Below are 20399 nucleotides of genomic sequence, written 5' to 3'. Positions count from 1 at the left end.
GAGAGAGAGAGAGAGAGAGAGAGAGAGAGAGAGAGAGAGAGATAGAGAAGAGAGAGAGAGAGAGAAAGAAGAGAAGAGAGGAGAGGAGAGGAGAGGAGAGGAGAGGAAGGAGGAAGGAGGAAGGAGAGAGAGAGAAAAGAGGGAAGAGGAGAGAGAGAGCGAGCGAGCGAGCACTGGGAGTCATTACTTTGTGGCTCAGACTTGGGGCGTTGGCACCATAGGAGGCGCTGAGACAGCAGAGGGAGGGAGAGTGTGGAAGAGGATAAAGGGATAATAGGGCCCAGGATGGAGCTGAGGAAGGCAATTATTCAAGGTTGAGGCACAGGGAGAGATCTGAGAAGTATCAGAGGAGCAGGAGCAAACCAAGGGAGTCTCGTACGGAAGCATCTGGGTCTGGCAGGCTCTTTGCTGTGTGTTTTAAAGTTCCCCAAAGGAGACAGAGAGGAAACTTGAGTAAATTCAAGATTAAAGACGTAAGAAGAGTACATCTTTCCACTCCAGATACAGCCCAGTAAGAGTCTCCATGAAACTCGCCAATGCCATCTGTGACCCGAAATTCAATGGATACTCTTCATTTCTCAGCACTCCATCCTTTTTGAAATACATTATTTCCCCCCTTAGACAGGTATAAGGAGAAAAACCAATTAAAAATAAGAGGCTTAATTCTCCCTGTTGAAGATGAGATCTGGCCCTTCTCTTTCTCAGACCATTTGCTTTAGAAAACGTGTAAGCACTTTCTCTGCTTTGAAATGTCTGCAAATCTTTTTGAAGAACTTGATAGACTCTTTGTCAGCTTATTGACCCAGAAATGCCTTTCTCAGGACCTAGGAACCATCTCTTTGAAATGTAAACATCGAGAGCAGAGAGCACCAGGTCTCCCAGTGCCCGTGGGAGGCCGGGCCCTACCTCAGTGTGCTCCTTGCTCCAGGTTACAGGATCTGAGAAGTGTGTTTTTCCTCTGGATAAAGCTAACTAGCCTGCACAGATGGCTGCCCCAGGGACCAGGGAAAGTTAGGAGGAACGATGTGTGACCAGTGTGCAGTCAAGCCCTTGGGAGCCTAGTTGTTCGTCTTGAAAGCATGTGTGTGAGGGGTGACCAGATCGGCTCCTGTAGGGAAAGACAGTCTCCTGTAGTCCTTCTGCCCTCACTCGGCAGCATAAGAATGGGCGTTGGGCCTGGAACACTTTGTCACCAAGAGCTGAAGGGTCCACACAGACTGTGCTGGACTCATCACCTCCTGTGAGGACCTCTTCCCTTGGTGTCGGCGCAGGGAATGTCCTGTGTTTACCTAAAGCAGGTGCACCACATGGCCCCTGGCCAACCCCACTGGGAGGCTCCTGCCTCTGCGTCACCAGGCGGGTGCACGTGGGCGAGGTGCCCGTGTTGGCCACCACCAGGATGCAGCGGGCAGCGGGGTGTGGGTGTGTGTTCCCGGGGCCGGCACTGCAGTGACCGTGGTTGTCCTCCATGTAGCTGGAACTCCCCTGGGGTGGGTGAACTGTGGGGGGTTGCCCTATTCTCTCAGGATTGGCGGCTGGTGCCCGGCACTCCGCTGCACAGTTGGACACCAGGGTGAGGTCTCCTGTGTCTCTGCCGTCACCGAGCGGGTGGTGTGTGATGGCATCACATTCGGGTTTGGTGCTTACTACACGATGCAAGCGTTTGGTCCTCTGCTCACCTTTGTGGACAGGACTTCTAGGTTGGGAGAGGACTTTGTTCCTACTTCCCCAACAATGATTGGTGATTCCCAACCCTTCTTCGTTTCCATTCTGTATCGCCACCTGCTGCCACCAGTCATCTGCTCCAGACCACAAGGCGGTTTTCAAAATGGGAATCTGATGCCGTTAAAGCCAGGGTCCTTCTCTTTCCCCAGGCCACCTCTGAAAATACTTCTCGACTCTTCAGATAAAAGTGTAATCAGTGGGACAGTGAGCAAAGGCCTGCCCTCTCGGCCTTCAGCTTGTACCCTCCTCACTGTTCAGCCACAAGACCTTACAGTTTTGCAAATGGATCATAGTCCCAAAATCTGGAAAATTACCCTCTCTTTGGCACTCCTGCCCATCTTGCCTGGTTACCTTGGACCCACCATTGCCATACTGACACGTATGTAAGGCCCAGTCAGATGTCCCTGGGGCAGTTCTCAGAGCGAGACACGCAGCTCTTTCGATAAACCCATTGCAGACTGTGTCGTGGGTTATTGGGTTGCTTTCTCTCTCCATTTGACTGTGAGCTCCAAGAGGGCAGGCTCTTTATCTGTGTGTACTTACTGTCTGTGGTCTAGACCAGTGGTCGGCAAACTGCGGCTTGCGAGCCACATGTGGCTCTTTTTCCCCTTGAGTGTGGCTCTTCCGACTTCTGCGCATGGGCCACGAAGTTTAAATCGCACTGTACATGCACGCCCGCACGTGGTATTTTGTGGAAGAGCCACACTTAAGGGGCCAAAGAGCCGCATGTGGCTCGCGAGCCGCAGTTTGCCGACCACTGGGACAGTGCCCAGCATGTGGTAGGAGCTAAAGAAACGTTACAGCCATCCTGTCCCACCATCGCAATGAAATGTTGCCACTGGTGTGCAGTAAGGGAGAAAGCAGTACAGGAAGTTCAATGTTACATTTTTTCAGTTGTTAGCATCCCCTGAGTGTTAACTCTAAAGGTATGTGGTTAAGAAATCAACAGTTCCATTAAAATGTGTTTCTTAGGTATTCCATTTGCAAATCCATATTGAATTTTTTTAAAAAAAATAGAATTTTATTTATTTCAGAGAGGAAGGAAGGGAGAGAGAGAGACATCAATGATGAGAGAAAATCATTGATCGGCTATCATAGGCCTCATGCATGCCCCACACTGGGATTGAGCCCGCAATCTGGGCGTGTGTCCTGACCTGAATCGAACCGTGACCTCCTGGTTCATAGTTCGACGCTCAACCACTGAGCCATGCCTGGCTCCATAATGACTCTTCACTTAGATTGTGGTTGATTACCTATTGCGGCTTTAACCAGAAGTTAAACTTTTTTCCTGTATAGGGTCACATAGGAAATATTTGAGAGATCTCTGTTGTAATCACTCCACTCCACCGTCATCGAAGTACAAAGCCACCAGGACAACATGAACAGGTGCTGGGCTGTGCCAATACATTTTTACTGATGGGCACGGACATTTGAACTTCATAGGGTTTTATTGTGCCCAAACACAGGAGTGCTATGTTGATTTTCTTCAACTATTTAATAGTGTAAGATCTCTTCTCGCTCACGGCCACACTATAGCAGGTATGGGCCATAGGTTGCCAACAATAATATTTTGTTATCTTGAACTATTTTGGGGAGTTAAGAATTAAGACAGGGTTTAGCAGGGTGATTTCTTCTGCATCCTTTTCTTTTTATATGTATATTTTTATTGTTGATAGTATTACAGATGTCTCCTGTTCCCCCCGCCCCCACTTACCCCCTACTTCCAGCCCCTCCCTCTTTCCCCCAAGTCTTTACTACCCTATTGCCCGTGTCCATGGCTATGAAGTATATAAGTTCTTTGGTTTATCTCTTCTCGTCCCCCCAACCTCACATCAAGGTATGTCAGTCTACTCCATGCCTCCCTGCTTTGGGTCTTATTTTATTGGTCAATTCATTTTGTTCATTAGATTCCACAAATAAGTGAGATCATGTAATATTTATTTGTCTTTCTCAGATTGGCTTATTCTCCAGGTTCATCCATGCTGTCCCAAAGAGTAAGAAATCATTCTTTTTTTACAGCAGCGTAGTATTCCTTTGTGTAAATGTTCCATAGCTTTTTTTATCCACTCATCTACTGATGGGCACTTGGGCTGTTTCCAAATCGTAGCTACTGTAAATAACGCTGCTATGAACAGAGGGAGTGCATATATTCTTTCTGATTGGTGTTTCGGGATTTTTAGGATATATTCCCAGAAGTGGGATCGCTGGGTTAAGCAGAAGTTCTATTTTTAATTTTTTGAGGAAACTCCGTACTGTTTTCCATGGTAGCTGCACTAGTCTGCATTCCCACCAGCAGTGCACGAGGGTTCCCTTTTCCTGCGTCCTTGCCAGCACTTGTTGTTTGCTGATTTCTGGATGATGGCCTTTTGACGTTCACTGAGGTTCACTGGAAAGCACTTGCTTTTGGATGTGCTTCATTCAGAGGCCTGGCACCTTGGTGGGGATGCCTGGAAGGCCGGGCCCTGCTGAGACTGTGACCTCAATAGCTGAACTGGCTTTCAGAGAGATTTAGATTTGCCCACACACACTGTGCCGAAGGGGAGGGCCTTTTCCGCGTGGGCTGAGTGGGTTTGGGCGGAAGAAATGATGCTGATCAGCATGGACGAGCACAGTGGTGTCGGTTTCTCGGTTTCCGCATAAGAAGGTGCGTGTGCTAATACAGACCGTCAGGTTCGGTACACCTGCTCGCTTTTCATCTGATCGTCGTACTTTCCTTCATCCTTTAATGGCCTCTCCTTTTCAGTCCCAGAGCGGCCTGCAGAGCACGCACTGAAGCGTAATCCGGTATTAATTTATGGGCCGTGGTGTGGCTTCCCAGAAATAACAGGCGCCGGTCCCATGAAATCCCAATCACTTTCCCAGCCGGCAGGAGCCAGAGTTAAAGCATTTGCAGCGAAGTGAAAAGAACATTAAATAAAGCGAGTGAGGGCCTGGATGCCTTTAAGCTCAGAGAGAGGAAAGTGCCTGCCACCGACCACAGCCGGGCCGGGGAAGCAATTCTATTTGCCTTGAACTCAGTGAGAAAGGCAGTAACTTCAAATCCTATGGTCAGTTCAATTCAATCTATGAGACTCGCCCCTTAGCGGCTGCATTGCATTCCAAGCAGAGCTTCCGCCCAGGCTTGTGAAAGATCCCCGGGTGAGGGAGATATATAGACAGCGCCCCCTGTGCCAGTTCTTGACCCCCTTGAGCCATTCTCCAAAAGCAGGTCAGCATCTCCACAGCAGGGAGAGGGAGCCCCGGGAGCCCTCTGTGTTCAGAGTGGACAGCGCTGGCCCCAGTCCCTGCGGAGAATCTCTCTCTGATATACAGAGTGTTGGGAAAGCCCCTCCCTCTCCCCTTAACTACTGACCAGGAGGTGCCTGGATAAAGGCAGGTTTGGGAAAAATGCAAATCTTCGTGCCCTGGGTGAATGAATTTCCTGAATCTATAAATGACTGGGAGTGATTTTTTCTAAAATCTAAGAACAACAGACATAAGGACGTCTTCAAATACGTTGTAAATCCAAAAGTGGTGGACCGGGACATTTAAATGGAATGATATAATTAAGTTTAGTTGTGATGATCAGTCATGCCAATGCAAGACAACTTCTCGCTGCTGGCTAAACGTTTGCATGTATTCTAAACAACAGAGGGATGTTGTATCTGATAGAATGGCGAAGAGAAATAGAACAGTAAGCTGACAAAAATAGATAATGAAAGCATTGCCGATGTAGACGTAGGTGTGTGAAGCCTGCTAGGAACACCCTGGCAGGAAATGCATCTTCTTAATGATGTTCAACTTACAGGAATATTAGAATTTGCTTCCCCCGAGTTCAACTTTCGGAGCCATGCAGAATATTGCCCATGGGGTAATTTTCTGTTTCATCTTGAGTTTGAATGCTAATTTTAACATGATTTAAAAGGCAATGTAAAATTAGCTCCATTCATACATAATGGTATAGAAATTTTAGAATGAAAATAAACATCCCAACATCGACTAGAGTACCACTCCTGAGTTTAATACCATACTTAGAAACACCTTTAATTGCAAATGTAGTGAGTCATATTAGCCAGGGAGGCCATCCAAAGATGTATACAGCAAACCCAGGAATCACCCATGTGTGTTGTGATAGGAGCAGAGGGAGGATTGGGAAGATATTCATGGGTTTGGGAGAGAAATAGAAGGAAGAGGGTGGGAGAAGGTTTTGAACGAGGTCCCTACATAGTCAAGCATGAGTTTGACAACTCCATAGTCAAGCATGAGTTTGACAACAACTCTCTGGGCTAGACAAGAACCCAAGAAGGGAAGAGAAGAGAGGAACTGGTATTCCTGAGACCGGTGTGTGTGTGTGTGTGTGTGTGTGTTGTGTTCCTTCTTCCCACTGGATCATGAAATTATTGTCCAGATTTGCAAGATGACAGAGGCGACCCTTCAGAGTCCTTGGCATTTGACACCTTCTGTTAGTCTTCATGAAAAAATACAAGTAGCTACAAGAATGTTTTATTAGCCAAGATCCCCAAACTCCTTTTTTTTCAAGCAGTTTTGTCAGAATCAGAGCACACACAACTGTTTTCTAAAACAGAGCCGGGCTAGAATATGACGCTAATGGAGCACTTGAAAGCCTTCCTTGTTTTGACAGGTCGGGTTCAAATAGCATCCGCGGGCCTGGGAGCATGATTTGTTTTCATCTGCGTCCAGACGGCTCATCTCAGGAAAAGTTTGGTGCCGTGATTTTTTGAAAGCAGTGCCGTGGGGAGTGTTGGCAGTGTTCTCTGTTGATAACCCTTCACCAATTAAAGAGGGCCCACCTGAGACCTTGTTCATGAAAGATTTACAGAAAAGTCACGAAGTGGTTGAATTCAAAATGAAGCGTGTTGAGGATAAGTGAGCGTTTTTGAAGAATAACATATTCAGTCAAAGACAAAGCATATCACCTCAAAACACAATGGAACAAACAGCATTAAAAAAGATATCTTGGGAGACATTCCTGTCCCCGAACAACTCTTTAGAATAAACAAATTTCTTCAGGGTTACTGTGAAAGACGGAAAACACTTAATAGGTAATTGGGTCCACGGTAGCCCTGTTTTGAGACAATACTTCAGGGATACAGACCTCTTGCCCCAAGCAACAGCCTCGTTGGGATAATTTGTAAAACAAAAATGTTAGCTCTCTAGTTGAACTGACACCTTGTAGAGGAAGAAGCTGGTTTATTTATTTCTCGGGGATATGGCACAGCACGGTGTTCACTGCCACCTGACAATGACTAGTTTTTAGAGTACGATGTTACTTTTGCAAGATTTGCTACTTTACGTGTATTTTCTTGTATTTTCTTCTTACTTCCTGGCAGCAGGATTCCGAGTACTGGTTCTGGAGAGGGACCAGGCCAGGGAGAGGAATCACAGACACCCAGGTCCCGCTGTGCGCCAGGCACTGTGGTGGGAGATTCCTAACGTAGGATCACACTACAGCCCGATGCAGCACGCATTCACAGCCGCACCTGGACATGCGGAAACGGCTTAGAGAGGCTGAGCAGTTTCTCCAGAGGCGCATAGAGAATGTGGTAGCGGAAGAAGAAGTCCAAGTCAGGGCTGTCGAGTTCCAAGGTCACGTTCTTTCGGGCTCACCAGGCTGACTCATCCGGGAGAGACCAGGCGTTATCTCGCTCAGAGCTGCTCAGGTGCCAACCTGTGGCTGAAGCTGCCGAGGATCATGTGAAGATGCAGGTTCAGTTGATCTGAGGTTCTGCTTCTTAATTCGCTCCCAGATCACGCTGCTGATGTGGGTCTGGGGAGCACACAGAGGGTAGCCAGCCTCCAGTTACCCTCTGGTTCTGTTGTGGGAACGTGGGGATCAGAGATTCAGAGCCTAAGGTGTAACCAGAAAGCAGAGGAGCTGAGTCTGAGCCAGTGTAAACCCCAAAGATGGTTGCGGGGGAGCTCCTTGCTGTTCCCCGTCAGCCCCGGAGCGGATGCGTATGAAGATGCAGGTACTTGTGCACACGCGGTACACGTACCACGCTGTCCCTCCCTTCCCTGTGGAATCCCGAGTCACCACTGCTGGGAGCTTGTGTCCTGACCGCCTGGTGTAACTCAGCTGTAACATCTCCAAGTGTGACACACAGAGAAGGGACGGAAGGGCCCCTTACACCCCCTCCACACCGGGGCTCAGAAACTCAAAGGCCATGGCAAGCACAGGAAAGGAACAGGCTGGCCGATACAGTTACCTAGACTGCAGCAAGAAACCAGACTAGTGTTTCTAAACACTCCCAAATAGAAAGATCATATTTGCACATAGGAATTAAGATCAGCCTAGTGCCCACCCTCTCATTAACCAAACACTGGATGCTGGGAAACAATGAAGCTACCAACCTTCACTTTTCCCCCCAATCCTGTAAGGTGGGTACTATATCATCATCATCCCCATTTTAGAGAAGATAAAACTCAGGCACAAAGAAGGGGAGTTAATTGCTCTTGGGCTCACAGCTAAGTGACAGAGCCAGGGTGTGAACACAAACAGTTACTCTCTAAGATGTGTGTGTGTGTGTGTGTGTGTGTGTGTGTGTGTGTGTGTGTGAGAGAGAGAGAGAGAGAGAGAGAGAGAGAGAGAGAGAGAGAGAGAGAGAGATCCTACTATATCTCAAAACACTTTTTGTCAATATGTGCTGGGAAACTCTCTCCATGAGGAAAAACAAGCCCTAATTAGTAATGTTTGCTGACATGGGAGGCACAAATACTCCCACCTTGGCTACCTTCAAGGTATTAATAATTTAACAATTGGCCTTGTTGGTAAAAGCAGGCTCTATACAGCACTGCTGTAGCCTTATTAGAACTAAATTGAGTGAACTTGGAACTTGGATTGTCTGATATTGCCTTTATTCCGAACTTGCCTTTGGTTTAATTTCCTATTGGCCTTAATTACAATGAACAGAACAAGAAAACAAGACAAATGATACTGGCTTTATTTAGGAATGGAAAGATGTATTTTGACATTTATGGTGCGTAAGGGTTTTGCATGTTAGGAAGAGATAGATTGCTGGCAATTGGGAGAGACTTGGCTTTTACACATTTACCCTAATAGGATTTTCTTATAAACATTGCATGTCAACATCCACTTTACAATAAGCAAATTTTAATTAAAGGAACTAAATGAGCAACCACATCTAGTGCACAGCACAGAAAGTTCACAGGTTTAAATCACCAATTCTTTAGTGCACGGTCCATGCCTTAGAACTATGAATGGCTTCCTGTCCCTATAACTCAGAAGCAAATAGGTTGATCATGGCAACTTTAGCTTCCATTATACCCATTTTAAATGCGACAATTATTTTATCCTCCAAATGGGCATGCTTTCTCCAAATACTGAGAGACGGCACTTCCTTACGGCTGACCCTGGGTTGTACAAGAAACATCTATCATAGAGCACATAGAACCCGAAAACAGTCGCATTTTTCGTAGACCTAATTACTGCATCTTTTTAACTTCCTAAGTCAGGGGCTGAAAGTATTCTGAGTAACATAAATAGCATAACACTCAAGAAAACAAGCAAAATTTTTAAATATGCCTTTTTGGAAGCTTTTCAAAGGATCCAGAAATCTTTTTCAAAAAATGATAGTCAAGTGGCATAAATAGGTCTTAATTTATCTTTGTAATTAGCATGCAATTAGGACATATATTTACATTGCCAGTTTTTTTTCAAATGAATTTAATTAAATGATTAAGATACTAAATGAGTTCAATTATGTGCTTAGCTCCAAATTCAATCACCAAGCATCAGATGTAATGACACTTTAAAAAGAAGTTTAACAATTAAAAACTATGGGATTTAACAATATATATAGTCTGTGTGTAATATCTCAATTAAGACTACATTATAGCCCATTATTTACCTTCTGTAACCAAAGGAATCACTTGCTGATATTGGAAATAGACATGTTTTTGGAGTTTGTTTATTTTTTGTTTATGTGTATACAGCACACATGTATATTTCTAAAACCTTCAGGTCAGCATCCTTTTTAAAATAAGAATGTCATTTATTTTATTTTTTAATATTTTTTTTATTGGTTTCAGAGAGGAAGGGAGAGGGAGAGAAACATCAATGATGAAAGAGAATCATTGATCAGTTGCCTCCTGCATGGACCCCTTGCCCCCTACTGGGGATCGAACCTGAAACCTGGGCATGTGCCCTTGACCGAAATCAAACCTGGGACCCATCAGTCCTCAGGCCGACGCTCTATCCACTGAGCCAAACCGGCTAGAGCAAGTCAGCATTCTTTAAGATTAAATCAAGATGTTAAAAGTTTGAACAAGGGGGGGAAATTTTAAGTATCATTTGAGATTCCTATCCATTGTTTGGTATGCATTGTTTAGTAATGCAACCTGATAACATTTGAATTCTATTATCAAGCATGTCAAACTCAAAGGCTAACATGGGCCAAATAAACAAGGTGTAAGTTTATGTGGGCTGCAAAAAAACAAAAGCTTCAATTTTCATAGAAACATGCTGAATACAAAGGGCTGAAATAAATGAGTAGTCGTTAACCTAAAATAATAGAACATTTTAATGAAAATTAATTTTTTCTTGAATATTAACTTACCAGACACTGAATAATTGCACGAATTAATAAGCGTAACGCAAATAAACCTATTTTTCCTGGTTTTCAGAAAGCGAAATATTTCCTGTTGCACACACCAAATAAGTCAGTCCAAGACTAATGACGTGGCAATCGGCTGCTAAAATATTCGCTGTTAGTGTTAGTGGAAATGGTGCGCCTGTGCGTAAGGCGCGTAAGGGAAATGAATGCAACACGATTATAGTCATCAGTCATTAGCGAACGTTGTAGTTCGTTATTAATAATTATGTATAATAGGATGTTGTAAAAATTAAGTTACATTTTTATTAAAACGTTTCTTATATACCATTACATTGGCTGGGCCGCTGGTATTCGTTGTGGGCCGCATGCGGGCCGAGAGTTTGACATGCTTGTTTTAGTTACCGTCTGATCATTTCATGCAAAGGACTGAGATTAGTGTTCAGGTGTTTTAGATGGGATTCCTCGATAGGGTGATGGATGGTTGGGAGATTTTATCATAATGAATTCCATGTTCATTGTGTGGACAACCTCAGAGGGTGGTCCTTGGCCTTTGCTAAGCCATGTGTTAGGGTTTGCACTGAAGTCTTTATTCCTGTCTTTAACTTACCTGCAGGCCTACCCTGTTTTACCGCACATGTGTCAGGTACAGTGAATAATAACAAAACCAGGGACTCCTTACTAATTGCTGTGGGCAGAGTCAAGAACTCTGAAGAGCCAGAGACTTCACCCTACTCACCAGTGAACAGGAAGCTGGCAGAAGACAGGAGACACCTAGGTCAGATACAGAGGACTTCACTGCTCACAGCACAGCCAGCAGCATGCTCTTCACATCAGGCTTCTCCTAGGTGCCCTGGGGGTAGAGAGGCGGGTCTGGGGAACCGCAGGCTTACGAAACCCAAACCTTTTATAAGGAGGCTGCAAACAAACCTTTGGCTCAAAAAGAGAGATTTTCTTTATTATACTGAACAGCAAATAAATTGCCCCGTGCCCAGGAGGCCGATACTCTCTCAGTCTTCAAGCCTACTGCTATAGAAACATTCTTGAAAGGATAGTCCAGAGAAAAAGCTAGCACCATCCATGGAGGACAGGATCGCAGCTACTACGTGTGAAATATCTAAACTGAGGGTACCATTACCTACCTCACTGGCTTCAGATATAAATGAGATCATACATGCAAAAGTGCTTGGGACTAGTAAGTGCTCAATTAATACAGACTATTATTATACTCCTCCAGCACCCTTAACTTTCCTACCCAGTGATACCTTTACCCTTGGGTTCATTTCTAACCACTATCTTTCTAGGTCTTTTTACCTGCTTTTTAAATTCCTTTTGTTCTTCAGAGAGTTCATTGTCATTAGGTCAATGACCTCCACAAACTTTTAAACTATCGCGCGTATTTGGTACATCAATCAGGACAGGGCAGCCTGTGCCGGCGCGCACAGTAACACGGGCTTATTTCCAGCCTGTGTCCACTGTGCACTGTCAGGGGTCCACTCGTTATGGTCACGTGGGGACTCAGGTGGATGGGGCATTCACATCACGTGGTGGTCATGCTCGGAAAAGGAAAGCCCAGGAAGGTCTCACACCCTTCACTCTGCTTAAAACTCCTATGAGAGCCAGTCCTGTGGCTGCACCAGATCCCGGGGGCCGGGAAGAGCAGTCCCACCAGGGGCAGGGGAGGCGGAGCCGCAGCTGCTGGCTGAACAGGGTTCAGGACTCCATGGCTTACATGGGGCTAGTAAAACATGACTCCACCCATACGGAGTCATTCTGCCCCATGTAAAGTCAAGTGGTTAAAAATCTTGTTCTAGGGATATATAAGAACATGAATTTACCAAATTCTTCTTTTATTAAATCCTTACCCAAGGCTTTGTTTTTATTGATTTCAGAGAGAGGAGAGGGACAGAGGAGAAACATCAATCGGCTGCCTCCTGTAGGAGCCCTGACAGGGGACTGAACCTGCAACCTGGGTATGTGCCCTGACTGGGAATCGAACCTGAAACCTTTTGGTGTATGGGATGATGCTCCAACTAACTGAGCCACTTGGCCAGGGTGAAATTACCAAATTCTTTATTACATAATTTGCGGTAAAGGTTTTTCCTTTTTGCCTATTGTGCTAAAAATCCCAAACCCTTGAGTGAAGTTTGTCTCTGGAGGTGATAATAAAGAAAGTTTGCTATTGCTGATACGAGTCACTGCCTTTCCCTAAGTGTTGCTGTTAAACTGAGCTAAGATAATGCTCAAACTAAAGCCTAATGTTCCAGCTAGAAGGCATGAGCTGGAAAGAGGTGAGAAGCGAATCAGATGGCATGCACTGTGTGTGAATACATATATTTAGGTGACAATGTTAATGCTGTATGAATCTCTTAAAGTTGGTTAATCTATCTGTGGGCTAGGGCAGTGGTCGGCAAACTCATTAGTCAACAGAGCCAAATATCTACAACGATTGAAATTTCTTTTGAGAGCCAAATTTTTTAAACTTAAACTATATAGGTAGGTACATTGTTATTAACTTAATTAGGGTACTCCTAAGGCTTAGGAAGAGTCACACTCAAGGGGCCAAAGAGCCGCATGTGGCTCACGAGCTGCAGTTTGCCGACCATGGGGCCAGGGCAATGTATTTTATTTTTTAAATTGATGAGAGAGAGAGAGAAACATAAATTTGTTGTTCCACTTATTGATACACTAATTTGTTGATTCTTGTATGTGCCCTGACCAGGGATCAAACCCACAACCTGGCATATTGGAATGATGCTTTAACCAAATGAGCTACCTGGCCAGGGCTGCTGGGACAACTTAATTTTCCCTTAGTAGGCAAAGTGAAAAAAGAACATTTTTTATCAAGTGAAAGAAAAAAGAAAAAGCATCTGCATGATCGGGGCCAGGGAGGGATACTGGAGGTTGGCCAGCTGGGGAGGGACAGCAGGAGGGCTCCAGGGCGTGTCTGGCCCCTCTCGCTCAGTCCTGATCGGCTGGACCCCAGCAGCAAGCTCACCTACCAGTTGGAGCATCTGTCCTCTGGTGGTCAGTGCACATCATAGTGAGCTGTTGAGCGGCCTTAGCATATCATTAGCATATTATGCTTTGAGTGCTTGAACTGACGACCGGACACTTATCATATTAGGCTTTTATTATATAGGATTAGTTTCCGGGCAACCATTAGTAGCTGCTAATTCCAGCTTTCAAGTTCTCATTCATGAAGAATCTGACTGGGGATGGAGCAGAGGGCTCCCAGGCAGTGAGACACAGCATGGTCTGAGAACAAGGGAGCTAACAGCATCCTCAAAACTACAGCTTTCTAGCCCTACATGAGAAAAAACTTTAAATATTACGATGAGTAAAGGAAAAAACGTAACAGATACACTGACACCTGAGGACAATATTGGACATACAGCTTCCTGACCGACTGCGGATGGTAAAGGTAACGTCTTTGAAGGAACAGAGGTGCTGAGAAAGCACACACACACCTCTGTACAGTTACCGGCCGGACAGGGACCGGCGCTTAGGGAAACCAGACTGAGCTAGACGCCTTATTTCTAATTGCAAACACCGACCTCAGCACAGGAGATTAGTGAAACCACGGGCGAGGTCACATTCCCTAAATCGTTCTCAGAAGGAATTACTGTAGTAAATCTTAGCAGCTGAAAGAGCAGACATTTCTGTGGCTAGGGGACCTTCCCACCGGGAGAACCTGCCCGCACCGAGCACCTGTCAGAGGAGCAGACCAGCAGGACTGCTTGCCAGAAGGTGGCTGGACTTTCCAACACGCGCAAAGCAAAAGCGCCTTCATTACTACCCGCATCCTTTCCTCTTCAGACTGGCGAGGAGACTCTGCAAAACTGAAACTGTCAGAAGAGACACGTGGCTGGGCCACACTGAAATCCAATCAGGACTCATCATGCTTGGCCTCACCCTTACTTTCTCCTTTGGGTCTAAAAAACGTGGATAATCTAATTATTTTAAATCTCCAAATATAGACGATGTCTTAGGGCTTTAAGATATCACTATGGAAAGAAATCCTCAAAGTAACAATGCCTTAAACCACTGAGTAGAAATCCAAATATCACCCACAATGTAAACATATAAAAGATACACACAGGTGCACATTCATTTTCAGGCAATACACAAAGCTTCAATAAAAGGAGAACAACAATTTCACACGTGGACAGCGAAGGGGCTGCTTCACAAACATTTATTTTGGTGCTTATTTTACAGAGAACTTAGAACAGGCGCCCACTGCGCAGCGACTGCGAGTCACCTCCGGCCTTTGCTTCTCTCTCCTCCAAATCCAGATGCTGACACAGAAGTGGCTCAGATGCAGTCCACTTTCTCCTCCACGGGCTGCTCCATGAGAGAATTATAAACCATGAACCTAAACTGAGTGAACTCTGGAAGTTTATTGCAAGCAGCACCTGTGGCCGAGAAAGAGAACGTCGCCTGGTTACAGGATGGTCCTGTTTACCATGGATACAGACACCGCCTGCTGTCCGACTAGGCCACGCGAGGGATGCTGCATCGTCTGCCTCAGAGCCCAGATCGACAGTCCCCGAGGAAGGGACCTGTGGGTGAGCCATCTCTTTGAACCCCAGAATATAGGCTGTTTTTTTTGCTCTATAAAAATGCTACTATTATTTACTGTTTCCATATTCTTTCCTTAGCAAAAAAAAAGTATTTTTCAGGGTATCTAAACATTTTATTCCCCCAGCCACTAGCACGTGCCCATCTTTCACCCAGAACGCCCCCCCCGCCCCCCCCAGGCTCCCTGTTCTTTCCTGCTCTTCTGTTCCCATAGAAAGTGCAGAATTGTTGGTCAAGACACTCTGATCTAATCAAGTTCATCTCACTGACGTGGCTTCCAGCCGCCCTACCTACCTGTGCACAGACATGTGGAGGGTGTCCTCCTAATGCCATCACTTTCACTATAAGGGACTAGACCAGCGGTTCTCAACCTGTGGGTCGAGACCCCTTTGGCGGTCGAACGACCCTTTCACAGGGGTCGCCTAAGACCATCCTGCCTATCAGATATTTACATTACGATTCATAAGAGTAGCAACATTACAGTTATGAAGTAGCAATGAAAATAATTTTATGGTTGGGTCACAACATGAGAAACTGTATTTAAAGGGCTGGAAGGTTGAGAACCACTGGACTAGACTCATCTACAATTATATAATTATCACCTACAATTTTAAATTCAGCCATCATTATATCATCATCATTTTACATCCTATTAAATCCAACTCTGAGCCTTTTAAGGTTTACTTTTTAAGAGGAAATCAATGAAACCGACTTATTTTATACATAAAACCTTTCCCTCCCATAAGTTATATTGACTTTTTTATCTCAGTACTTAAGAAAAGAGTAAGGAATTCTTCAAACACGTTTTTCAAATACAGAACTGTGGGAAGTAAAAGATCAAAGCTCAGTAATAAGCAGTCTAACCTAATAAGTCATATTGATCAGTCAGCTGTGTATCTTCCCCATCGGGAAACGCACTAATGAGAAGCCGCGGCGGCTGATCCTGAAACGCTTTGAAACCGCGCGAGGCTCCGACAGAACTTAAATGAAGCAAAGGACCTGCTCAGTACAAAAGTAGCTCCGCTAACTTCTTAGGCTTACTAATTACTACTATGTTTTGTACCGCGGCGCCCCAAGAAGACCTAAATGACTAGGACATTTAAATCATGAATGGGGAAGAAGCAGGGAAGGTAAGTTACCCCTTTCTATTTCTAGTTAACAACAGCATCGGACTCGATTCGCCCATCTCAGCACGGACTGAGCAGAAGGGCCCTCAGGGCAGAGGGCAGAGGACTCAGAGCGAAGACCGCATCGCAGCCCCATCAGCCGCAGCAGGGCCCACGTGTACTGCTAACACTGTGGGTCCTGACAGATCCTCGGTGAACATTCGCCCAGTGCCTACTCAACATCCCCCATTTCCATTGTCTAGGAATAATATACATCCAGATGTTCAAAAGGGTATGTTTTGCCGTAGCTGGTTTGGCTCAGTGGATAGAGCATCGGCCTGCGGACTGAAAGGTCCCAGGTTCGATTCCGGTCGAGGGCATGTACCTTGGTTGCGGGCACATCCCCAGTGGGGTGTGTGCAGGAGGCAGCTGATCGATGTTTCTCTCTCATCGATGTTTCTGACTCTCTATCCCTCTCCCTTCCTCTCTGTAAAAAATCAATAAAATATATTTTTTTTAAAAGGGTATGTTTTCATCAACATTCGCAAGTTCACACAAAGACAAATCCCAAATACGACTCACCATAACTTCCGGTCACATTGGCACATATGACAGCCCCAAAGAACTTTGGAAAATACTTCTGGATTCTTGAAATCACTTTCTGGCAAGCTGTGGTGGGACTTTCTCCTCCTCTCATGTATTCGACAGCTTGGTAGCTGATTGAAACAGAGGCAATACTTGAGAATCAAAAATTAAACTAACTCTAACTTTAGTTACTTTAACTGAGGAATCTAAAACTATCAAAATTGTCAAGTTTGACTGAATAAATTAACAGGCGGTGGCAGCAGCAGAAAACGCATGCAGACCTTGATACGATGCCTGTCAATTCATCCGCCCATCAGGTTCGGAGGACTATTATTTTGGAGTAACTGTTACTCAGTAATAACAGCCGGAGGTCACAAAGGACAGAGGTCATCTTTAAGAAACAGGCCACAATCAATAGGAAAAACACTGGGCCTGTGCGAAGCACCTCCTGATCATGATTATATTCCAGGGGTTGGACACAGTGACTGCATTTCTGACTTTTATCATCAGTTACCACAGCTCCTGTACTCATGGCCTTACATGTTTACATGGATCATAAGTAACCTCATCTGTGAAGTTGAGTGAGAAATATTATTTTATTTCGAGAGGACCAGGGTTACTTAGTTTGAGTGATTATGCTATCAACGAGACAGGGACAGGGCTGTGAGCAGACTTTCTCAGAAGCTCCTGAACACACATTCGGGTTACGTGGCAGGAACGTTGCGATCCACCTTGAATTCTCCTGGAAGGGTGTCAGAAAGTCACAAAGGTGGGAAGTCGCACCTGGGCAGGAAGCGCATCAGTATGTCCCCATCCCCAGTGGCCGCGGCAGCCCCGGCAGTGTCGTCAGCATAGGCGCCGGCTCCGGGAATTGGAGAATCTCCGATTCGACTGTGGGAGGACACAGCATAGTGATTTAGGACCGGAAATCAGTGGAAAAATGAAATTACTTTATGAGCTGTTTCAATAATGGTAGATATTTCCACTTAGCCACGGATAACTGTTTTAAGTAATTTCTTCATCAGAACACAGAGAAAAGGATTTTCATAAGTTTCAACTTGGATTTCCACAAACCTCCCTTAATTCTCTAAGAATTAGATACCAGCTTATTTATCAAGATGGCACAGACTTATAGTGACTATTCCACTATTCCCATCCTTGGTCTTTATGAGCTGTTTCAATAATGGTAGATATTTCCACTTAGCCACGGATAACTGTTTTAAGTAATTTCTTCATCAGAACACAGAGAAAAGGATTTTCATAAGTTTCAACTTGGATTTCCACAAACCTCCCTTAATTCTCTAAGAATTAGATACCAGCTTATTTATCAAGATGGCACAGACTTATAGTGACTATTCCACTATTCCCATCCTTGGTCATCTACATTCTGAATTACCTCAACAGGTTCACATTCATTTTCCTCACCTACTATCGACTTCTGCTTTCTAGCTAATGTGCCCAAACTGTACCGAAGTGTTTCCTTGTCATAACCCGTCAATGCTTTTCTATTACTCTGAAAAAAAAATCCATAAATCCTGCACCCACTTAAGACCCCTTGAAATCTGACTCGTCTTCCTCCCCTGCCCCGACATTACGCAGTTTCCCTTCCAGCCAGCGGGGGCCCTGCACTGTGTGAAGGACTCTGGCCCTGTCAGTGCCTTCACCCGGACGTCCCCTTCCCTTCCCTTCCCGAGGCTCAGGCTCAGCTCCCAGCATCTCCCTACTGGCCTCCCTGCTACCCAGCCTAATCGGCTCACCCCTAGCCCCCAACTCTCAAGCACCCAGGGCCTCCCTCTCCTTTGGCACTTGGCAGACACTAATCTACTCTCTGTCACAACTGTTCATCTCAGCCATGAAGGTAAGGCTATGCTTTGCTTCTGCACCTCCCAAAGCAGCAAGCACATACGGGTTTGTACTCAGTGTATACTTGTGAGAGCTGTACTCTTAGAAACACTGACCCATGTATTTTGAATTTTATACCATTAGTAGATGTACCGGCAGCAGTGTGTCCCGTCTTATGGATTGCAATCATGCCTGGAGTTAAAACAAAAAATTCTTTGTAGGTATCAACTATAAAGTTTACCTCAAATATAACCAAATAATTGAACAGTTGGTAATGTAAATTTCCTCTTTCGTGAATTTCAGGTAGAAGAAAATAGGACATTTGGGAATACTGCAGATGATACCAACTATAACTTGTGCTTTTTAATGAGCTGGTTTCACAGCATCATCTGGTGGACACCCCATATTCTTATTCTTCAGTTTCCTCAGTTACTTTTCAAGGCTTTTTCAAAGGTCATTCCAGAGAAAATCACTAACACAGACTAATAGAATTTTTCAACATCATAGCCTGGAAAGATCACGTGAATGTGGCAAATGTCAAATTATTACAGAGCTAAACAGAAATAAACATTAAAAAGCCACAAGTGAATAGTCATTAGATATTAGGGTTGTGTATAAGGTAACGTGTCAAAATGTGTACAGATGCTAAGGAAAGAATGTGTATGTGTGTGTGTGTGTGTGTGTGTGTGTGTGCGCGCGCGCTGTATGTAGGTACATATCTTTAAAGTCTAACTGGACAGTTAAAACAATCAAAACCACCTTCTGCCACATGAATAGGGATGAAAAAGTTAAGAATCACAGAAAGGCAATTAAAAATGGCGTAACTTTAACCACAAAAACTGTATCAAAGGCAAATTACCGATAGTGTCATGACCATAATGAGCTCCTGTCTCTCCATAAGCAGAACCATCCTGCTTTAAGATACTGGGTGGCTTGTAAGGTCCACAGTATTTTGAAGCATCTGGGATAACATTCTGTAAACAAGATTTAAGTTTTATTTCTTAGAAAGGGCGATTTTAGAAATCGGCAAGTAGTTACGTACAATCACGAACTTAAGCAAGAATTCAAAAAGACATCTGGTACGTGAAAGATAAGAATTAAAAGCCAAAGATTAACTGAGCCTTCTGTGAACAGATGGATATAATTTTACTGAGTACCTCCTGGTCTCAGACTTACACAATGTGGGGGAAAAATCTACTCATTCTGGAAAAGATCCCCGGCTTTTCTCTTTATGTGCCTAAAATTCTCAGCATAATGGCAGACATTAAGTGAAGACTTTGTGTTTGATATTAATCCTCAACAGAATTAGGTCTGCAACCTGACCTCTAAATTTCATGATTTGTTCCCTGGGCCAAAGAAGAATTATCAATTCAAAGCAAACTCAATTTTAAAACCATCTTTCTTTCAAAGCCAGGTTCAAGTGAACATAGTCTAAATTTTACTCCCCGATTCCTTTATGAATCTCAAAGGCTCAAGAAAATAACCCAAATTCATAAAGTTAGGTGGAACACATGGATTAGCATTACAGTGAGAAGCAGACTTCTCATGTCATATCATGAGTGCGCTCAGGGCCCCCTGACCTGGTTTTACACAGTGGCCTCTATCAAGCACTAACCCCAGACACTCCTGGGACCCTCAAAGGTAATTAGGATTTGGGGAAGAGACAGATGAGCGACTGCGACAGCCCACAGTAAAACCCTGAGTGGCAAAGTCAGACTGACCTAGGCTCCGAGCCCCACAGTGGACAGATCAAGTACCCCACGAGTAACATACTACATATCTAAAAGTCTGCAGAGGTCCTCAAACTTTTTAAACAGGGGACCAGTTCACTGTCCCTCAGACATTCCACACATGCGCACTGCGGGCCCGGGACGAGTCGGCTGCTAAGCAGGAACAGGCAGTGGCGGCAAAAACACCCGGCGGGCCGGATAAATGTTTTCGGTGTTCCCGCTATAATGTTATATACTTAGGTTGGGAGCCTCTGGTGCTG

At 44.8% G+C, this 20399-nt stretch overlaps 1 protein-coding gene across 1 annotated transcript in view; it reads right to left on the bottom strand.

Annotated features, from left to right (window-relative positions):
• Positions 1-14456: 14456 nt before the first annotated feature.
• The window catches only part of AGA (aspartylglucosaminidase), an 11320-nt gene continuing 5377 nt past the window's right edge, over positions 14457-20399 (bottom strand). Inside the window, exons 5-9 of the mRNA XM_006100299.3 lie at positions 19269-19383; positions 18526-18601; positions 17351-17458; positions 16565-16698; positions 14457-14710 (exon numbers count right to left, since the gene is read on the bottom strand). Coding sequence (XP_006100361.1) covers positions 14610-14710; positions 16565-16698; positions 17351-17458; positions 18526-18601; positions 19269-19383 — 534 coding nt within the window. The 3' untranslated portion in view covers positions 14457-14609. The remainder of the gene's footprint in view (positions 14711-16564; positions 16699-17350; positions 17459-18525; positions 18602-19268; positions 19384-20399) is intronic.

The sequence above is a fragment of the Myotis lucifugus genome, unplaced genomic scaffold (genome assembly GCF_000147115.1).
Source record: "Myotis lucifugus unplaced genomic scaffold, Myoluc2.0 scaffold_309, whole genome shotgun sequence".
Lineage (NCBI taxonomy): Eukaryota > Metazoa > Chordata > Mammalia > Chiroptera > Vespertilionidae > Myotis > Myotis lucifugus.
The sequence above is the reverse complement of the archived record's forward strand: the minus strand, read 5'-3'. Positions and strand labels throughout refer to the sequence as shown.